Below are 23,266 nucleotides of genomic sequence, written 5' to 3' on the forward strand. Positions count from 1 at the left end.
ATGTTAAAAACACTACTATAACATTATCCTACATTCTACAAAATTGGTAGTACTAGTTTTGCAGGGTTTGATTTTTTGAGCAGTAGAAGACAAATTTACCCACTCCTTCTATAATACGTGGGATCTTTGAATTTAGAAGTAAAATTGTTTGTAGTAAAAGTGTCTCGTGGTTAAGTAAGGGAGCAATTTTATTGATATCCGTCGATTTCAACCGCTGCACTCCAAAATCCGTCTGTAAAACGGAAGTCAAGAGGGTCCTCGTTGCTCGTTTCATTTCCAATCATGCAATAAATTGAGAATTTGCATGCGCGGTTGCTCGTAAGGCTGACTTTTGCAAAAATTGCCAGTAAAAAGCCAAGCATGCCAAACCGCACCATCTGGCCAGAGATTACTACGGCTTCGGTCTGTGGCTGAGTCATACCATAGAGTTTCGAATCACCTCATTACAAGATAATACCTCGATGCATGGCAAGAGAAATTGAGGTCTGAACTTTCGTCGCTTCGTCACATCAGTACATGATATTACAAAAGCATTTGTCCATGGGAAAAAATCGTTACATTGCGAAACGATGTGTGATGTATACCTTCTGTTGGGGGAACTACAAGGAGGTTATATGTAGGGAAACGACGCGGTATGATCACACAATATACGGGGTTTGATTTCATTGTTAACAACCACTAGGACTGCTTTATGTCCTCTGTATTTACAAGAAGAGCCGAAAGAATATCGTAAAAGTACGGGAATATGGTCATATAACGGAAACCACAGCGATGGAAATATAGAATGGCTATCAAAGCAATGGCCGGGTTAGTGCCGGGCAGGCAGTTTTACAGGTGATTTTTGTATTTCTTGGGAGAATAAACGTTACGTTAATGGCACTGAATATCAATCTTTTAGTTTCATGGCTGGTTGATATATAGTATAGTTGCGTTACATGGATGGCCTACAGTTCAACTTTGCTGCATTTTCCAATACGAATACTTATTTTGTAATACGAATACATATATAAATATATGTATATATATAATATACCAGCATTATAATGCATACTCGTTTTCAACGGAAACTAACATAGTAACTGGTGGACGTACCAACCATTAAATCAGCAAGAAACAGTAGTCATGCCTTCAAATATCTGGGTTATCAACCAGGAATTGAGGTGTTTAAAACACGTTATTTTCCTACAACTATCGTAGACAGGAAGTCGTTGCTGACAAGTTCAGTAGGGGTATTATCATTATCTTTATACGACTCCTACAGTTAAATGTGCAAAGATTGAGTGTAACAAGTCGTTCGCACCGCGTGCCTGCAAAGCTGGCGTGTCACGTATACGTCGAAGGCAGATACAGATCACAACGATAAGCATATATTCTAGGAAATCCATGTGTATGTCTACCAGGAAGATACAGATCACAACGATAAGCATATATTCTAGGAAATCCATGTGTATGTCTACCAAGGAAAGTCAAATCGCAAATCTTATGCATGCAAATCGATATGGTCAGTTCAGTTCAGAAGTTCCACAAGTCATCTACATAGAGTCACCTGGACATTCCGTTTCTCTGGAGTAAGAATAGTAAGAATGCTAGGCACTGAACAAGACTACTTCCTGAGAGGATTGGAAGATGCTATTTTTTACATCAGGACCCATCACCCTTCACTAAACCGCGACGGGGGCCGACATAAACTGGATTTTCAAAGTAAATTTTCTGGTCATTCTTTTAATGCACTAAGTTGACTCAATCCTACCCCATAGAATACTGATATCTGCGAGGCAAAAATGTGATGTTACTGACGGAAGAAAACAGTTGCTTGTTTTGTATCATATGGTTCTAGCTATTTATTGGTGGTACCCAAAATAAAGAGACACCTCACTTCAAGTATTAAACGATGATGACAATCTTATAAGAAATGGTGGTAAATGATAATATCAGACAGATTTCTTAATCCAGAATATTTTTGCCGTCCTGAAGTTGCATTTTATGCCTTTAACATTAAACATATAACTTCCAACACAGATGAACTTTCATGATAGTATAGCCCATTATAGCTGATGGATGGCACATGTGAATGACTGGGTATGTGTATTCCCTTTATATCTTCAGCCACACGGTGTATGGTGAAGATAGCTCTCCGTGAATAGGTTTCCATTTCCTTTCTTCCTCGCCCCAGTTCCCACGACTGGCTGTTATAAACTGGCGCAGTCAGTCCGACTGGGAAATTTCTCTGGGAGGCGTGTGTATAAAGTTGTCTCTTCTGCCTCGATGGCTACATACATCTGTGTAAGGGCGGAGGGGAAAAGATATAACACTTGGCCTACGTGCAATCTCAGCAGGCAATGAATGAGTTCCAAAGGGGGAAACCTCTAACTTTCTCACGTATCCGTCTTCTCTATACATCTTTAGATTCTTTCACAGCGGTTTGTACTAACATTTCCACTGGCACTTCTGTAGCATGATTGTCTGTTTTTGTATAACTGTATAAATTGTAATTTTGTAAATACGTTGTAGATATTGTCTAGTGATTCTCTTAAGTATTGTATGTATATATATTGTATATACATTTGTGAACGAATACCAGGAAGACTAGCGGTGGATTCTTTGGCCAACCGCTATAGCTAGTGGTCAAATAAAGTTTCAAAGCTTCTCTGAAGCACCAGTCACACATTAACGAACTTCCCTCGAATCTGTTCCCGAAAACTACTTCGAATGACGTTCGGGAGAACTCTGATGAACAGATTTAGGTCACACCTTCCTTTCTGTTCGAATCGACACGAATTTGAGTTAAGTTTGAGTCAGATTTGACCCCTAAGCACGCCGAGACTCCTGAATGTTGGCTGACTTAAATACAGCCGAATTTAACGCAGTCAACCATGCTCAAACCATCCGACTAACCTCCAAAACCGGCCAGCCCCCGAATGTTGGCTGGCGCAGCCGAAGAGTAGTAGCCTGGGTACCATCCGGATTTTCGCTACGTTTTTCGAGCGTTGCGTAGCGAAAATCCGGATGGTACCCAGGCTAGAAGAGTGGCCGAATTCACCAAACACCAGCCGACTTTGCGCCGATCGACTCCTAACCATATGCATGGTTGGGGGGGGGTGTTCGGTAGGCCAGAATCGTGTTTGTATGACAGGGTCTTGACATTTCTGCCTTCTTGCACACCCTGTCAGCGATGTTGCAATAAGATTTGTAATAAACTGTTCAAACTGCCAACGTCTTTGTCGTCTACTGCCAACGTTGTCGTCTACTGCGACGTACTGTACTATAATCTACACAAGATCACGTCTACTTGTTGACACTGAATTATGACCTGCAATTTAATAGTACGTCAATGCTTCACGTACGTCAGACCAACTGCGAAATACAAAACTTTTCTGTCGTCAGAAGCTGCCTGGGTGTGACCAGTGTCATTTTGTAGTGTGAATGACCAGTGTCCATTCATTTGTTTTATTTTATTTTACCAGTAAATCACACCCAGGTCTGTAGGCTGTTTTTCATATGTCCCTGCCCGTACTCAAGTAATAAGAAAGATTATATTAACAGTGACATCAAAGAAAAACGTCGTTAACTTATCGGTTGACCGAATCGTTAACTTATCGGTTGACCGAAAATTTGGGCAAGTCCCAATTCCGTGTTGAAAGTTAAAGCTTAGTCTTTATTTCATAGTCGTTAACTTATGTTCAGAACAAAGCGGAATACAGTTTTCAGAAGCTGCTGTGGTGGTAGGTTGCCTTTGTTCCACAATACTAACTCTTGAATCTGTAGATTGCCCCTAAAAGACATTACCGTTGCTTGTAGTGTGGGGTCCCATTTTGAGAGCTGGTTTGAAATGGCCAAGTGGGTAGAGTGCTCGCCTTGCATTCGGTAGGTCGTGAGTTCGATCCCCGGCCTAGTCATACCAAAGGTGTCTCGGTAGCACTCAACATTTGGGAAAGAGTATGGGAGTTAAACACACACACCACTGCCAGTGGACTAGCCCCCTGCTGTAGTGATTGCACTACTGTGTGGCCCAGGGTAATTGAAAACGGAGATGGGCGCCGCCCTATGCGCCACTTAATGCGGGAATGCTCTTCAACTTTAACTTTTTCAGCAGTACCTTTTCGTACCTGGTGTTGCTTTGTAGTATGGTAAGAGTGACTAGGGTAGCTAGTTTATAGTGTAGGTGACCAGTGTCTTTTTTAATGTACTATATGAGTGACTAATGTCGTATTGTAGTTTAAACGCAAAACGGCAAGGCAGCCCCTACATACAGATCAACTGCTATCCATCTTACCATGTTCTTCTTATTGTACATATAGCTACAGCCCATTGGGTTCAAGAAATGAAAACCAATCCAAAATGCCTCAACACAATGGAGCATGCAATTTCCTCCCGACACCAAGGTGTGCGTGTACGTGCATGGATTTCTCTTGGTACATACAGTTCAGAATATACCGTGTCTACCAGCAGGCTCAAATATTTGGCTGGCAAACGTCGAGTAATTGAATGCACGATCACGAATCAGTCGAGAGTTTCAATGTTCGTGCATATACATGTATGATAGAAAGGCCATTATAAAAGACCAGCCAAGTGGTAAATCGGTCAAAGTCAAATACATACGTCTTTCAGGAAATAAGATGTATGAAGCTAGTTTCACTTTGCAACGTTCAGGGAATTTCAAACTTTTCCAAGCAGTTCGTTGTACGTATTATTAAATCAATATGCCAAAAAGCAGTTACTCAAGCAACTGGATATGATTTTGATGACGTTTTCAAAATCATATCCAGTTGCTTGAGTAACTGCTTTTTGGCGTATTGTATTACCTGGATGTCTAACCTTCATCGACGTAAATCAATTTATTTCACAATCAAGTGCAAGTAAGAAAGAGTATGTTGTACCTCGCAGAAATAAGCCTAATTGCATGGACTTAGCACAAGGTTTTTAAAATCTAAAGTTAAAAACATTACATTTCTAGAATACCAATAGAATATATGCTACGCAAATGTAGTATGAACTTTACTATAAGTCCAGCGGCATAGCTGGAAATATCATGAAAGTCCATATCTTTGTTTTTAGTTACATGTATGAGGGTAAAACTTTTGTTCCAACACAAAAGGCAAATGTTCTCACATGGAACTTTCAACCAGTCACTCTGGTCTTCTTCAGTAGACTGACCCAGTGAGACTTGTCACGTGGCTTCTCTGAAGCACTGAAGGCTGAGTTCTGCCAACTCAGAAATGTCACAAAACATCTATATCGAGTCACCCGAATACTTGTTTTCATTGGAAACTGTAAGAATACTGTACACTGGCACTGGACTAAAATACAACCGCGACGGGGGACGACATCGTTTACAAGATACCTTTGACCTAGTGTTGACGTCACACTTTAGAGACGCCACGTGACACGTCACTGGGTCAGTCTTCTGAGGAAGACCAGAGTGACCGGTTGAAAGCTCTAGGTGAGAACATTTCCCTTTTGAGTTGGAACAAAAGTTGTACTTTTTTTTAACTTTGTCAAGGCCGGATTTGTTGTGACTGATGTATTTACATTAGCTACTAAATTATCTTAAGTTACTGCTGCACTATCGGTGTTTTAGATGAGATAACGATTTGTACATTGAAAACGTGCATATCTACCGCTGCATCTGCATCTACAAGGTCGGTCGTTAGAGCATGTCTAAAGTACCAGCACTCATGTGGAAACTCTTCATAACTATGCATGATTACGCTCCTGTATCTTGTTGAATACCATCTCACTTTATGGGCACTTTTGCATTCCGCTTTTATGTGTGTAATGATGACTGGTGAATGTCAAAGGGATGCAAAAACTCCAAGATGAGGGCTTAAACTAGCTAGTTAAGTACATCGGCTCTTGAGTGAAAATTGTGCAGCAAATGTGTCGTTTTAGAAATTTTGGCTTTTGATGAAAACTGTTCGGGAACGATGAGGCCATGTTGATTTGATTATATGGATGACATCCACGCGCGCATGAATTTTCGTACGTTTGAATTAGCAAAGTTTTGGACCATACTTTAAATCCTACAAGGCAGCTGCAAAATAAGAAAATATATGCTGTAAACTAAAAAAAAGAATTAAAAACGATACTAATGTCCTAGGCTGCCAAAGGAAAAGAAGAAAATGAACATGAATAGTCTATTATTCGCCATATTATACTCTGTTTGTTTTGTCACTTGTTCAACCTTCATGACCACGTAGATTTCATAATGATGGCAACGTTTTGGCCAAATTTTTTTATTCGCACGCTCGCATCAGTTTCGGGGTTCCCAGAGGATGTCATCCATATACACTGCACGAAATGGCCTCGGATCCTAGCAGATGCGTACCGGGATTTGTCCGTATTTTTCGCAGATACAAGCGGATACTGACGGATCAGAATGGAATCCGCCAGAAAATCCGAAAAATCGGTTACTGCAATCCGGAACCTATTCCGTACAAATCCGAAAAACGGGATCCTTGTAGTAAATATTCCACACGGAATACGTTCGGATTTTGCCAGGATACGCACAGAAAAGAATTTGGATCTTGGCAGATGCGTACCGGGATTTTCCGGAATTGCTGACAGATACAAGCGGATACTGACGGATCAGAATGGAATCCGCCAGAAAATCCGAAACATCGGTTACTGCTATCCGGAACCTATTCCGTACAAATCCGAAAAACGGGATTCTTATAGTATATATCCCACACAGAAGACGCTCGGATTTGCCCGGGATTCGTACAGAAATGACCCCTGACAAATGCGTACCTCAGGATTTGAACTTTAATACCTTTACCATATTCCCATTCAGGATACATTCGGATACGTACTGGCTTAATAGGAGCTCCTGCAACTAAATAGTTTATCATCAATACACAGTTTTGCCTGAAACATATCGTGTTCAATTACCACTCCTAAGTGCTTATATTTGGGGTACATAGTTACCACTTACAAAAACTGTAACAAACATTTCTGTCCAACGTTAACCCCTAACAGTGAGCTATGCCTTTACACTTGAGGTCATAGTAAACAAACAAAAACTGTAATAAACATTTCTGTCCAACGTTACACCCTAACAGTAAGCTATGCCTTTACACTTGAGGTCATAGTAAACAAACAAAAACTGTAATAAACATTTCTGTCCAACGTTACACCCTAACAGTAAGCTATGCCTTTACACTTGAGGTCATAGTAAACAAACAAAAGCTGTAATAAACATTTCTGCCCAAAGTTACCCTAAAATAGTGTGCTATGCCTTTACACTTGGGGTACATATCCATACACAAATCATAGTGAACTAACAAAAACTGTAACAAACATTTCTGTCCACTGAAAAGTTACCCCCAAAGAGTGAACATGGGGTACATATTCGTACACAAATCATGGAAAACAGAGTTTCACTGGCCTCAGAAAATTCACCAGAAATAATACTAAATCTAAGTTAACATTTAGAAATCCATTCATTTAACTCTAAGATGGGATTTTTAGACTTCGAAGTGGCAGAAGGGTCACTGGGCCAGGTACCCTCTTTGTTCACTGCCGTTTTACCTGTTCACTTTAGTATGAAGTTTCATATTGTGGGTCCAGCTCACTTTTGTATGTTGTAGATTTGGGCAGCCAAAGAATGGCCTTAGTAAAAAAAAAGATTTCCATTTCATCATAAACTGACTCGTCTGGTGACATGTACTCCGGACTCAGTATGCGCTGCAGCTTGACTTGAGCCGCTTATATTACTGTATGGTTTCTTCACCTTCAAGGCGATGAACCAGTTTCTGTTGGCAAAAAAGGCCATTGATCATTTAATACATCATAAGACAGACTAGCAAAACCTTGTCACATACATCCTGGAGGTATAAAAAGGTAAAAGAATACACAGGTGACAAAACGTGTCCCATGCCTTTATAACGTCTTCGGGATGAGGAGGCTCCGCCCGTAGTACTCCCTGCTATTTGCAAATTACATTTGTCAGAAAACAGCTTGGGCATCTTCAATGGACAAAAAGTAACATATAACTTGATCAAAATTTCCACCAGACATAAAATAAAGGAATTGACAAATCGACTATACCTAAATACAATGAAAATACTGAACACTTTTTTTAAACTGCTCCCTATTTTTGTCAAGACGAGATTGGCCCGGCACCAATGCCTATAATTTCACCGTTAGAAAGTATGAACAAGTTGCTACCCTACAAAGACAAGCCCCTAAAAGCCTTTCATCTATAAGGGGGCAGGTTAGTTAGAGACATTTTATAAGGTTTCTGGCAGCGACATATCAATAACCAAATAGGTACGATAACTGAACTTACCAAACGCTCGATGTGTTGGATCAAGTGTGCAGGGCCGCCGTGCAAGGGGGAGGGGGCGCCGAAGTTTGCTACCAACGTCACTATTCTGTGCGTTTGAATTGACATCACATCCCCCTCCTGTCCAAACACTCTCAATCCTGTCCAAACTCGACGGCCGATCATGGTAGACTAGTTATGTCATCATGGTCTCACGAAAAAAAGCGATACAAACGCCTGATTTCTCTCTAGTATTCCCCTGCTTCGAACGGTTTTCATTCTAACCGCCAACACGGTACGCATGCGTACGCTAGCTGGCCAATCAGAGGTATCATTTAGACTTTGCTTCTTTTCATTGCCTTCCTCAAGAAAGTTACATGTACGTGTTAGGTACCCGATTTATAAGGGATGCAGATTGTATAATATAACTCGGAAAGATAGTATTATTATTAATTACCCATGCTATATAAGTTTGGTAAATTCCAGATTTCGTGCAAGCGAGATCAGAAAAATTCCTCTTCTGGTATCTTTTTCGGATCTGCGGATTCGTAATCCATATGAGTTCATATGAATGCCAAGTGGGATCTGTTGGGATCTGTGGAAGCGAATCTGCATCTGGTACTAGTATCTTTTTCGGATCTGTGAAACTTGGAATCCATGCGAATCCATAGTAAGAGTCAGTCAAGTGCGAAATTCACAAAAATCTCTGCGTTTCTGGTATCTCTTTCGGTTCTGTGGAAGATAGATCCGCAAAATCACGCTTCTGGTATCGTTTTCGGATCTGCAGAACCGTGATCCGTAAAATCCCGCTTCCGGTATCTTTTTTCGGATCTACGGAACCGTGATCCGTAAAATTCTGCTTTTGGTACCTTTATCGGATCTGTGGGACCAGGAATCCATAGCAGTACGAAATTCTGAGATCCGCAAAATCCCGTTGCTGCAAATTACTTTCGGATTTGTGGAAGCTTCTGGTATCTTGTTCAGATCTGCGGAAGTGAGATCCGCGAAATCCCGCTTCTGTTATTTTGTTCGGAATCTGCGGGAGAGTCCAAAGCAGCAGTGCCCTGTGGGTTATTTTAGAATCCGTTAAATGCCCGGCAGGCGGATTTGCTGAAATCTGTGGTAGTACATATGACGCCATGATGGGTATTTATTGTATCTGTCAGGATCCGAGGCAACTCCAGACTCCCCCAAAAACCGAACTTATAACATATCCGAGAAAGAAGGTTCCTTGCGAATATCAAATTTGTATCTGTGATTTCTTAAAGATCCGGACGTATACGGTGCCGGAATTGTCGGATCTGCAGTGCTACTTCGTATTCGAGCAAGAATTGCGGATTTCTCCGGATTTGCCACGTATCCGTCATGATGCACGATTTCGGATCTTCAGGATTTGCTATAATCCGAGGCCATTTCGTGCAGTGATAATCAATTTGAAATCAACATGGTCTGACTGTTGAAGCTGGTTGAGTTCTATGACTTGAGTACTTTTCTGAGGAGCGTTTAGGTTGTATGTACAGAATGATGAAAACATCAAGGTTCTATATACGTGGTTGGTTTGCTGATTCGTTTTCATATCAGTATGATAGAGTGCAGTTGCATAACCCCGCTTATACCATTCCTCGCGCGACTGCACTACGAGTGACATTACTTCACATTTGCTGACGTGAGGCCAACACACTTGCCACGGTCCTCATTTTTTTTCACAACAGGTCCTTGCGACACCTCGCCCACAAGTGCAAGGAGAGGCATAGGCCATGTAGATCTTATTATATGGATGACATCCTCTGGGAACCCAAAATTGATGAGAGCATGCAAATAACAAAAGTTTGTCCGAGAAAAAGTTGACTTCACTATAAATCTTACGTGGTTGAACAAATGACTGAACACACAGAGTACGATATGGCAAATAATAGACTCTTCGTTTTCATTTCTTCACATTTTCCTCTTTTCATTATGTTTACCTAAGGAAAAAATATTATGTTCGCTCAGTTTCTTCTTCTTCTCCAAACAGTGACCAATGACCTGACCAATGACAAGATTTGTTGACATCTGTCACCATGTTGCATTTTCATGGTCTGCTCTGCTCTTGTCACCATAAACTAGTAGTACATGTATGTGAATGTGCTTGAGTAAGAATTAACAGAGCAGACCGTGTCCGAAAGTAAACATTATGCATTTGCTTTGTAAATGTTATTTCTCTAGTTTTGGAAGTGATTTTGGCATTGTACGACATTAGTATCGTTTTCAACTATTTTTCGCAATTAACGGCATATATTTTCTCATTTTGCAGCTGCTTTGTAAGCTTTACAGTGAACACTTTTTGGCCGAAAATTCATGCCCGTGGAGATGTCATCCATATAATTATGTAGCACATATTGTATGTAAACTTTGTTAAGCATAAAATACGCCCTACGCTCTGCATAAGAAGCATGGGAGACCTTTCCTTTTTCCTTTCCTTTTGTTAAGCCCGGATGTGCTATATCTGATGTATTTGCATTCGGTACTGGATTTTGTGAGTTTGTTTGTGTTTTAGATAAGATAACGACATTGAAAATGTGCATATCTACCGCCACATCTACTTCTACAATGTCGGTCGGTAGAGCATATCTACAGTACCGGCACTCATGTGGAGCTCACACTTCTGTATCTTGTTAAATATTATCTCAATTTATGGGTACTTTTGCTTACTGCGTTTATGTGTCTAATAACAACCGCGACGGGGGCCGACATCGTCTACCAGATACCTTTGACCTAGTGTTTGAGCCACACTTCAGAGAAGCCACGTGACACGTCAGTCTACTGAGAAAGACCAGAGTGAATTGTCGAAAGCTTTAGTTGATAACATTTACCTTTTGTGTTGGAAAAAATGTTTTATCTTTAAATATGTGCACTTCGTCAGGACCGGATGTGTTGTACGTGATGTATTTGCATTCGTTACTGGATTTTCTTAAGTTACTGCTGCACTATCGGTGTTTTAGATAAGACAGCAACATACACATTGAAAACTTGCATATCTACCGCTACATCTGCTTCTACAAGGTCGGTCGCTAGAGCATATCTACAGTACCGGCACTCATGTGGAGCTCTACACTTCTGTATCTTGTTGAATACCTTCTCACTTTATGGGCACATTTGCATACTGCGTTTATGTGTCTAATGACAAGCGCGACGGGGGCCGACATCATCTACCAGATACCTTTGACCTAGTGTTGACGCCACACTTCGGAGAAGCCACGTGACACGTCACTGGGTCAATCTACTGAGGAAGACCAGAGTGACTGGTTGAAAGCTCTAGGTGAGAACATTTCTATTTTCGTTTTATCTTTAAATATGTGAACTTTGTCAAGGCTGGATGTGTTGTACGTGATGTATATGCATTCGTTACTAGATGTTCTTAAGTTACTGCTGCACTATCGGTGTTTAAGATAAGATAACAACATACACGTTGAAAACGTGCATATCTACCTCTACATCTGCTTCTACAAGGTCGGTCGCTAGAGCATATCTACAGTACCAGCACTCATGCGGAGCTCTACACTTCTGTATCTTGTTGAATACCATCTCACTTTATGGGCACTTTTGCATACTGCTTTTATGTGTCTAATGACGACTGGTGAATGTCAAAGAGATATGAAGAAACTCCAAGATGAGGGCTTAAACTAGCTGGGTAATTACATCAGCTCTTGGGTGCAAATAGTGATGTATGTAGAATGAGGCAAAACAAGTTAAGTGTGACACAATTATTATGTTCACCTTCGCAGAAGGAAAGCATATTGTTTTTGCTCTGTTTCGTCTTCCTCTTTTTCTTCCCCAAGCAAATAAGGTCAATGACCTGGACCAGACCTCTGTCACCGTGGTAACTGGTGCTGTAGCAGACACCGTATCCTATGGTGTTGTGTAGCATGGCAGAGCTGGAGGGGCTACTCACCATATATTATGAATGTGTATGAGTAACAAACAAAACAGTAGTTCGTTAGGCAAGGCCATGTAAAGGTAAACATTATGCATTTGCTTTGTTACTGAACAGTTTTCACAAAAGTCAAAATGGCTGAAGAGGCACATTTGCACTATTTATAAGTTAAAATGAGTTACATTTGATATCATTCAACTACATTTATCTGAACCAAGAATCAGTGCCTTTGTGGTATTTTTGGTTCTTACATTTTGTTGTAGCATGACTGAACGTGTCTTTGATTTTTATGTAGTTTATTGTTTGCCATGTTTCTCTTTACTTGAATTATTTCATATTTCTTGAATAAAAATATAGAAAAAACAATAGAAATAATAGTGTCAGCCGTACTCACCCGTTGTAGATATCGATGTTCGTGAGCGAGTTTCTGACGAACTCCAGAGACTGTTCCAGTGCGTACGTGTCTCTAGCGCACGTGTCTAGTATGTGTGCTCCCAGTGTGATGCCTGGTAACAGAGACGTATTGCTGCAGAAACAAAGACAGTGTTTTAGTTCTTTGTTATACCATTTTTACCTCCATGAAATATGGCGCGTCTGTGTGTGTGTGTGTTCGTGTGTGTGTGTGTAGCCTATCCCTCTGGAATAGGCTACAGGAATAGGTTCAGTTGACCATATCTATTACAGCCTGACCTATTTCAGGCCAAAGGTGCTACTGTGTGTTTGAAAACAAAAAGCTGTGTTATTTTGTTCTGTACTGTAGTGTAGTGTACTGTGTAAAAACATTTACAAAAACTCATATATTTCATGGAGGTATGAGATCTCCGAATTCTTGTTTTATTCAGGGAAGACAATCAATACCTACAACAGATGACAGGAAAAACAGTTCGCATGTTAAATGCTTCCTCAACACAAAGGCTTCTATAGGCAGCCCACGGCATATCAGATTATGTACTTTTCTAGGGGCCCTGATTTATAAGTAACTTTTGTCATTTTCCTAGTTCATTTCGCCACTAAAGCTGGGTCGTATCGAGTACTGTTCTGTCTGTGAAAGCGTTTCAAGCTGTGATTGCGACCTCAATAACCCGCAGAAGGCATTGCCACAACCCATTCATGCCAGCACTGTAGGTACTTGTTTGACAACAACCCAGTTTCTACAGTTTCTTCCAGTGATGCTGTACACAATTTGTTTTGTTGCCGCCACTTGTACATTATTAAATAAGAATATTTGACTACACATCAAAACACATAAATAAGATAAAAAATTTGATCCTTGTGTACTCTTTGTTTTGAAATAAATTTTAACATCGTTATATGATTACTACGAACAAACAAAAAAACAAATCAACTTACATGATAATAATATAAGTGATGTTGTAAACAACTTATTTTGTTGCCGCCACTTGTATATTATGAAAAAAAGAATATTTGACTAGACATTAAAACTTAGGAATAACTAAGATTGAAAAGTTGATCCTTGTGTACTCTTTGTCTTGAAATAAATGTCAACATCGTACTATGATTACTACCAACACAAATCAACTTGATACATGATAATTATCTTTATAGTATGTGGGTCTCAGATTCGCAACCTGTTATCCACCTTTAACAAATCCACGCGAAGGCCACCGTGCCAACTGTGACCCTCACTCAGGTGTAGGGACTGACACGATCATCCTACTCGGAAAATCTGTATCTGTATATCTGTACATGAATCTGTATCTGTGCATGAATATATATCTGTACATGAATCTGTGTCTGATTGCAAATAAAGATATCGAGTGATTGCCATAGAGAGATGTTTCCATTGAGCAGAAGGTGCTGAAGTTCTTTCAGTTTTTTTCTCCCCTTTTGGTTATATTGATTGCACTCCGATTTGTGGCTTTGTAGCGTGTGTCACTGTAGACAATCAAACTCACATTACAGTGATTGCCACATCCATTTTACATCATGGTAACATGAGTGTGCCATGGAGCCATACCGAACAACTGAAGCAAACGAGCCATTCAGTCGTCACCTGCTGTCAGAGATGTACAACAGATTAGTGCTGCATATTTCATATGCCAGTACATATGCCAGCTTGCAATCTGTTTAAAAAATATTAATTTCTTAACCAAGAACTCATGTATATGGACCACTATCTGTAGATGCACTGACTGTTAAACTATATAACGATGTCTGTTTTAAATTCTTTATGGATATCATTTACGTTGTTAGTTACGCTTTCTTTCATTTGTAATCGTTTACATATATTTAATGATCTGAATTTTAGCTTAGTATTATGTAGGTCACTTTAGTTATTAGTTACAGTTTTGTTACATTTGTAATTTTTTCTATGTTTTTATCACTTGCATATTTTTGTTATTACTTAGGCATTAGTTACATTTGTTTCATTTGTAATTGTTTCCATATTCTTATTATTTTTATATTTTAATCATTTGCCTAGAGTGGTCAGTCTTTGAGTATATTGTTCCTGTTGCCAGTTCCTCTCAGATTATTCTGTAAGCTTAATAAATAAATAAATATGGATTAAAAGGGTAGTTCGTAAGTTGCACGGTCATATATTGTCTAGTTGGACCAATATGGTAAGTCGGTGGCAAGATTCCAGCTATATGAGCCACACTATGCCTCCAAGACAATTTATGATAGAACCACGATTGCTGTGTATTAAATCACGCATATTATATTAATCGACATTTGCCAGCAATGCAATATTACCATCTGAATTTATGGATAGACCAAAGTGTGAAACGTTGAGATATGAAGACATACATGTATGTGTATTTTCTTGTCATGCTTATAGCAATGTTTGTCAATTTATTATGTTTACCTTCGCAAAAGGAAATCATATTATTTTTGCTCTGTTTCTTTTTCTGATCCAAAAAACACAAGGTCAATACCCTGGACCAGACGGCTGTAACCATGGTAACTGGTGATGTAGCAGACATCGTGTGGTGTTGGATTACATTAGAGTTAGACTGGTGTCACCATATATGGGAATGTCTTTCAGTAAGGATAAACTGAGCAGTAGTTTGTTAGGCTACACTATGTGAAGGTAAGCCTTATGCATTTGCTTTGAAAATGTTACCTTTCTTGTTGCTGTTTTTATTTTTTTTATGCGGCCGAACCAGCACAAATAATGCTGCTGCCAATGAATATACAAGCTTCGAGGAGAAACACAATATTTATGTGGAGAATGAATTTATTATATTCACCGATATTCATGCCCATGGGGCTAAATGCATACATCAGAATGTGATGTTACACGTACATCATTCTGAGTAACATGATACATAAGATACAAGGATAACAGAATAACAGAATGACGTAACGTCTTAACAACTACTAGTCAGAGAATAAACTAAACTAAGCCTTAAGGATTTCTTCTCTCTTTTTAAAGCAATTGGAGATAAACTCACAAAGTTTTTCTATTGTATGGTCATTACTGGTGGACATGAGATGACTGAATACCTCTTTCTTTGTTCTACATTTATACAGTTTGTCTAAGTGGATTGTTCTAAATAGTGTGTCACGTTCAATATCAAACAATTTACAATCAAGTACAAAAGATGAGAAAGATAAAAAGACATACATTATTGATGAGTGTCTGAAATATCCTGCTAGTTTACATCAGATACATAATACACATTACATAGTTAAACAATAGCTTTGTTTTTATATTAAAAGTAATAACAACATTTAACAACTGAGCTACAATGTATTAATAAAAGATTTCAGACATGACACATAGTGTTTGAACCATGTTGTATTAACCATGATTTTATCTTACGTTTACTCCAGGCCAAATGGTCTCTTAGCCTTGATGTTTCATTGCTCAAACTGGAATGTGTAAATCCCTTACAGTGAAAAGCAAAAACACCATTAAACAACAGCTATCATATATCAATAAAAGATATTCAGGACATGGAACGTTGCGTTTAAACTATGTCTATTAAACCCTGATTTTACTTCAAAGTTAATGGTACTGTATGTTAGTTTAAATGTTTCATCGCTCAAATTGGCTTGTGTATATCACTTGATGTAAAAAGCAATATAACGACATTAAACAACAACTATTAATTTTAAAAAATTAAGACATGGAACATTTTTACTGTTTAAGCCATGTTTAAACCATGGTTTTACTTCAGGCCCAATGGTATGTTAGTTTTGATGTTTCATTGCCCAAACTGGTGGATTTCACTTGTTGACGTTCCCTGAGCCTGTAAGATGATACATGTTTCAATTACTGTCTTGACGCATCTCATCAATTTGTACGGCGTAAGATAGATGGAGACCTTGACTTCACCATTTTAATTGTATTAGAGGGACTTCCAAAGGTGGCAGACCGGTTTTTCAGAACATGACATAGATAGATGTTGCGAAGCGCCTGGTATTTCTATATCACGTAGGGGATGAGTACAACCGCTTGATAGGTATTAGCTTGGGAATTTGACATGTAAGAAAGAACCCTGCTACAATACGTAAAAATGTATACTGTGTCGTGGAAGCTTCATTTTTAATTGTCATCAAAATAGGTGTATCTTCATGTTTACCTTCACAGAAGGAAACATTGTTTTTCTCCGTGTCTTCATTCTTTCGTTACAAATAAATAGTTAATGACCTGAACCAGACGGCTGTCACCATGGTAACTGTGATGTTAGAATACATTATGTAGCAAGTGGCAGGACTGAGTTGGAGGGGCTGGTCTCCATATATGCATAAATGAGTTTGAGTAAGAATAAACAGAGCAGTTGTTTGTTTGTTTGTTTGTTTATTGAGATCTCCATTAGTATGGTAAACTCCATACTATTCTTCCTGGAGTCCAGCAACATAAATATGCTAGACCATATGGAGGTAATCATTGTGCATTTGCTTCGCAAATTTAGCCTTCTTGTTTGTTTGTTTGTTTTTTTTCACTAACAATGCCTGGAATTCCTCTTCTTCGGCTCCTTTTACTAGACTTGTCAAATGTACTTTTTTATTGACACACATTTAATGAGCCGTGCAATTAGGCCAGAACCTCGCGAACTGGAAAAAACGGTGTAGCAGAAACTGGGTCGTTTTCAAACTAGTACCTACAGTGCTGGCATAAATGAGTTGTGGAAATGCCTTGTGCAGGTTATTGAGTTGTTTATTGCAAGTTCATGCCCGAGGGCTAATTGCAAACAGACGTTGACAAAAACAATGACTACAGAATGTAGTGATATGAAACTATATGCTAACATGAAGTTTTGCGTATACGATCTACTTATTCAATCTACTATCTCTACTTATATCTAATAACGTAGGTATACAGGATAAACAGTGAATAACTGCTCTTCTATTCTATTCTATTCTATTCTATTCTATTCTATTCTACTATTCTTACCATGCTATTAGGGGGTTTGACTTCTTCTCAGGAGGCAGTGGGAGATGAATTGTCCAACTCTTTGAAAAATAAATGGGTTGGGAGACTTTATTAAGGTCGCAATCACAGCTTGAAATGCTTTCACAGACAGAACACTCGATACGACCCAGCTTTACTGGCGAAATGAACTAGGAAAATGACAAAAGTTACTTATAAATCAGGGCCCCTAGAACTGTACATAATCTGATATGCCATGGGCGGCCTATAGAAGCCTTTGTGTTGAGGAAACATTTAACCTGCCAACTGTCAATACACAAGATCTAAACATCGATTGTAATTGTTTTCTTCCACCCCTGTGGGTACAAATGGACAAAGCCTGAGTAATCTTTAACAAAACATGTTCAATAAAGGCTCTGTTTGGTATTCTAGTCGTTGATATACAGGCAGAAGCAGAGAGGGTTACATTGTGCTAGCACTGGCTCTAATCGTGTATATTCTTAAAGGAATCCAGCACAGCAAAATTGGATTTTCAAAGTCAATTTTTGGGTCATTCTTTTAATGTAGTAAGTTGGATCAAGCCTATGGCATAGCATATTGATATTTCTGAGGCAAAAAAATGCGATGTCACTGGTGGAAAAACTGTTGCTTGATTTGTATCGTAGGCTGGTCCTAGCTATTTATGGGTGGTATTTATGGGTGGTACCAAAAGAATGAAGAGACGATGCAACTGATTTCGGGACTATTATAGTATAAAAGTATGTAAATGTGTTAAGGAATGGCAGTACATGTCAATATGAGAGAGATTTTCTAATCCAGAATATTTTTTTTGCTTTGTTGCCCTGAAATTGCATTTGACACTCAGCACCTACGCAAGAAGCCATCTCATTAGAAGAATACGCTCAATTCACAATCAGAAGTCTTTTAGTTCGTTAGACAGAGCTACATTTGCTTGCTTACATGCACGGCGCATACCAACCGCAAGCAAAGTGCGTATGACTATATGAGGTCAATCTATAGTTACTGCTCCCAGATTCAGAAACACAGATGGGAATAAGATAAACAGTTGAGCTGTCTTTGCAGGCATCAGTTTTGTCCGAGGGATTTTATGACAAAACTGGGGCATGTTCTCTCATGTAAAATGCAACAGCCACGGTGGGTTGTCATTCATTGCACTACAGGGCAGGGGTATTATATTGTAACATTCACACATGCTGTAAGTCTTCAAGATACATGTATGTAATGTGATTTTGTGACGTCCTGATACAGCCACGCTTTTTATTATTATTATTATTATTATTATTATTTATTATTATTTATTATTATTATTATTATTATTATTATTATTATTATTATTATTATTATTATTATTATTATTATTATTATTATTATTATTATTATTATTATTATTATTATTATTATTATTATTATTATTATTTAGCATTAACAGCACATGCTATGGGTGTTCGAGGAAATGTTCGTCTTGCCGAAAGAAGACAAGCATATCAGTATGTTCTTAAAATTTATGTGGCTCCAATATAAGAAAAATGACAACATGATGCCTGGCATATATAATAGTGTATTTAAGATCGATTAGGTTAAAGAAAGAGGCCGTACTTACCTATTAATCTCCTTAATGGCGTAAAGCATTGCCTCCAGTCTCTGAATCCCGCGATCGGAGTTTAGTTTACCGCAAGGCTTGCCTCCCTGTCCCTTGTTGTGCACGGGAAACAGCCCGCCGATGGTCAGGTCTCCCTTCAGCTCGGCATACGTGCTATCCGGGTCGCCTTTACCGGGAAGGATCGCCCGGTGGTAGCGGAAGAGTCCCACGGACCCCGCGCCGAGAACCGAGAGCAAGAACACGATCAGTACGAGCTGCCTCTCCATCGTAACACCTTCGAGAACCTACCGGGAACAGGCGAACGTGTCGAAGGCGTGTTTCCCCTCTGTTCACCGGGGGTGGTACGAGTGATCCCTCACAGAAATACCTAATTAATCCGCCTGGTGGAATAGCACGGAGTCGGGACTAACAGTCACGTTTTTGGCAGCTGCCGCCCAGATCCGATCATTCAGACGGAGGTTCTGATCAGAAAAGGTCAATAATTATGTCTACTCGGAGAAACCTGTCTCTCCGCAATGGCTCTGATAGAGCCTACTGAACTGAGTCTACCGGCAGTAGGAAGTGAGATACACGCATAGATGAGGACAGATGACACGGTGCGTAGATAAAAATAGCCTATTTTACGTTCATATCAAAAATTCGTACGGTAGCGACTGCAGCAACACGCATAGCCTTTCTCCCAGTGTGAACATTAATCACATCGGCTGTGACGGTCGGTAACTTGCTAACTTGTCAGTTGTGAATATTGGAGGCTAAAACTTCAGTGTCGTCTTGAAGTTCAAGTAGCGGCTTCCTGTAGATCTGTTTATCTCAACATTTCCTGAATTTTACGAACTCTCAATCCAGTTGTAAACATGGCTGGCTAAAACTCCAATGTCATCTTGAAGTCCAAGTAGCGGCTTCTTGTAGATCTGTTTTTCTCAGGATTTCCTAAATTTTACAATTTCTCAGTTCCTGGTGGTTGTTGTTTTAGGCAGATGGTCTTGAAGGCGAATGTCGTATTGAAGTCCAAGAAGCGGCGTTTTGTAGAGCTGTTCATCCCAACATTTCTCGAATTTTACGTGCTCATAAATCCAAATGTCGGTAGCTGTTTTCGGCAGATGGGCTTGAATGCGAATGTCGTCTTGAAGTCCGGCAGTAGCGGCTTCTTGCTTCTGTTCATTTCAACATTTACTGAATTTTACCAGCTCGCAAATCCAAATGCCGGTTGATGTTCTATCCAAATGGGCTTGAATGAGAATGTCGTATTGAAGTACAAGTAGTGGCGTTTTGTAGATCAGTTTATCCCAAAATTTCTTGGATTTTACAAAAGCTTTCAGTCCATGGCGTTTTCAAAGGCGAATGTCGTCTTGCTCAGGAATCTACAAGCTCTCAAATCTATGGCGGTTGTTGATTTCGGTAGATGACCGGGAAGTCGATTCAGAACCCCACGGCGTTCCCCTCGCATTGCACCGTCTGCTTTCCCTCAAGAGGTTACCGCTACAGTCGCTCCGTCCGCAACTGATCACAATCTGTAGATACAGATGAAAGGGACATTAAGGTCTTGCGCTGCTGTATTACAGCCTCTAAGTAAATTTGGTCTGTGCCAAAGATAAGACGTGCAGAATTATCAATATTAGGCCACACCAAGTCATTTTTATGGATGACGTCTTCTGGAGAGACCCTAAATCTAACCCTAGAGCGAGAAAAAAAAGAAGGGCAAAAAAAAGATGCCTAGATTTGAAATATACGAAGGGATGACAAATGTTAGACATAAATTGAATGAGAGAACACAGACTGACAACCAACAAATCTTTTTTTTTTCGTCATAAAAACTGCAATAAGATCAATGGATCAGCAGTTGTTGTTCTCTCCTGTTTCTTGTGCCCATATTTCGCGTTACGGGTTTTACGTTAATCTTGCGATTTGCGGCACTCTCGTGACTCTTTGGTCATAGTTACAGGAAGCGGAATTTCGTAGTTTTTTTCGGTGAACAGGACAATATCAATGCGCGCGCGGACGTCATCCATTAAAATTACTTGTTGTGGCCTTAGGAAACGGATGTGGAGTGGGTTAAGATTAGGGTAGAGTGGGGCGAACTAATCTTGCTTATCTTATACAGTCCCAACCGTGGCGTATTTGACATCATTGTCTCGTCAAAATTTTAGCCATACACTTGGTCACATCGTTCTTTACGGGGATAGCTCATTGTTTGGATCGTTATCATGGGGATAGATTTATGTTATGGCTTAACCTAAAAGCGACATTTGTATCAAAGATTCGATCTATGACCCTACAATAGTATGTCACTTGGTGTGGGCGGGGCTAACTCTGAACCTTCTAACTATGTCAGGCCATGTTGATTTGATTATATGGATGACATCCGCAGGTGCATGGATTTTTTATCCATTTCCAAAAAAAATCGTGCAAAGCAGCTGCAAAATGAGCAAATGTATGCCGAGATATCGGAAAACAATACTAATGTCGTAGAATGCCAAAATCAATGCCAAAGTGAAGAAAATGAAGAGTCAATCATTAGACATACTTTGGTTTTCACTGTAAATCGTACAAAGCAGTTGCGAAATGAGAAAACATATGATGTAAATTGCAAAGTAAATATTGGAAAACGATACTAATGTCGTAGAATGCCAAAATCAATTCCAAAATGAAAAGAGGAAAATGTGAAGAAAATGAAGAGTCTATTACTAGTATCCACACTCTGTGTGTTTAGTCATTTGTTTAACCTTCATGGCCACGTAGATTTCATAATGAATGCACCTTTTTGCCAAACTTTTTTTAATTCGCACGCTCGCATCAGTTTTGGGGTTCGAAGAGGATGTCATCCATATAATCCAATCATCAACATGGCCTTACCACGAAGCTGCAACCAGAACATTATACAAAATAAACCTAATGCTATCCTTTATGGCACTGGATACTCGTATCTAAGCCTATCTGTAGGAGATGTGTGTAACGGCGTTACATGTTCCAATTTGGACCTTGACCTTCCTCAAGACCAAAAGCTGGGGCCATCTCCAATACTACTTAGGCCACAGCAAGTAAATTTTATTGATGACATCCTCTGCAGATTCCAAATCTAATGCGAGCGGGCAAAAACAAGGTTCCTACAATTTAAACTTTTGACTCAATCATTGTACAACTGGTTTTGATTCAGTAGGAACATCACACATACACAGTCACCATCACATAAAACTGCATCAAAGTAAGAAACAAAACATTAAATCAGAGCCTTTTCTTCTCTTCATAGTTATCTACCAACCACATTCCGGCATGGCAACAGACATCTTTGCCCATTTTCGGAATCTTGAACACTGTCAGAAGGCAACAAAATTTCTTTTTTTTTTCAAAATCAGGTGAAAAGTAATTTGCGCGCTGATGTTATCCATAAAAATTACTTGTTGTGGCCTTATCGATGGTTCTTCCCATGCACACAGACCGACGTCCCATCCTAGTACGTTTGTTCGCTAATCAGTCTGTTTCCTCCTTACAATTCTCTACACGAATTCCGTGTACAAAACCGCTGGAGGTCTGACTGAAGTCACACGAGGACGAAGTCAATACATTAGAGCTAAGCGTCAATGTTCCCCAAGGCAGCGTTAACTAAGTTATCCTCACTCCTCCTGCCACCCGGGCTTGGGTATAGTTCTTTGTGCATTGCTTGTTGTGATGTGCTAATGTCACGGAAATGAAAAAAATTATCACTAGGTAGGTTTAAACAATGTTTTTCAACAAAAATTGATTGGAATGTGATTGTAATTTACTCCAAGTTTTCAACATATTTGTGTGATTATCTCACACTTTAATATGGCATTAGTTTTGCTAGTGTAACGGAAATGAAAAGAAACCTACAATGGGTTGCACAAAGTTGCCCATGGCATTTTCCTGGAACGTAATGGGTGCACTGGTATAATTGAGTAAGGACGATGAGTGCGATAACCATTAGTTTGTTTGTTTATTATATTCAAACAAACAAACTAATGGTTAACGCACTCATCGTCCTTACTCAATTACACCAGTGCACCCATTGCGTTCCAGGAAAATGCCATGGGCAACTTTGTTGAGCCAAAGCGACCCCCAATACTTCCTCCGTTGACCGCTTATGCTTTGAGTTTGAATGAAAAAAAGAAT

The 23,266-nt window shown here is 39.5% G+C and overlaps 1 protein-coding gene across 2 annotated transcripts in view; it reads right to left on the bottom strand.

The window, feature by feature from the left end:
* The window catches only part of LOC109476804 (metabotropic glutamate receptor 3-like), a 33,588-nt gene extending 13,632 nt beyond the window's left edge, over positions 1 to 19,956 (bottom strand). For both annotated transcript variants that reach the window (XM_019777826.1, XM_019777827.1), the window contains exons 1-2: positions 19,139 to 19,956; positions 12,571 to 12,702 (exon numbers count right to left, since the gene is read on the bottom strand). In XM_019777826.1, coding sequence (XP_019633385.1) covers positions 12,571 to 12,702; positions 19,139 to 19,404 — 398 coding nt within the window. In that variant the 5' untranslated portion in view covers positions 19,405 to 19,956. The remainder of the gene's footprint in view (positions 1 to 12,570; positions 12,703 to 19,138) is intronic.
* Positions 19,957 to 23,266: the final 3,310 nt, after the last annotated feature.

The sequence above is a fragment of the Branchiostoma belcheri genome, unplaced genomic scaffold (assembly GCF_001625305.1).
Source record: "Branchiostoma belcheri isolate BF01 breed outbred unplaced genomic scaffold, Haploidv18h27 scaffold39, whole genome shotgun sequence".
Lineage (NCBI taxonomy): Eukaryota > Metazoa > Chordata > Leptocardii > Amphioxiformes > Branchiostomatidae > Branchiostoma > Branchiostoma belcheri.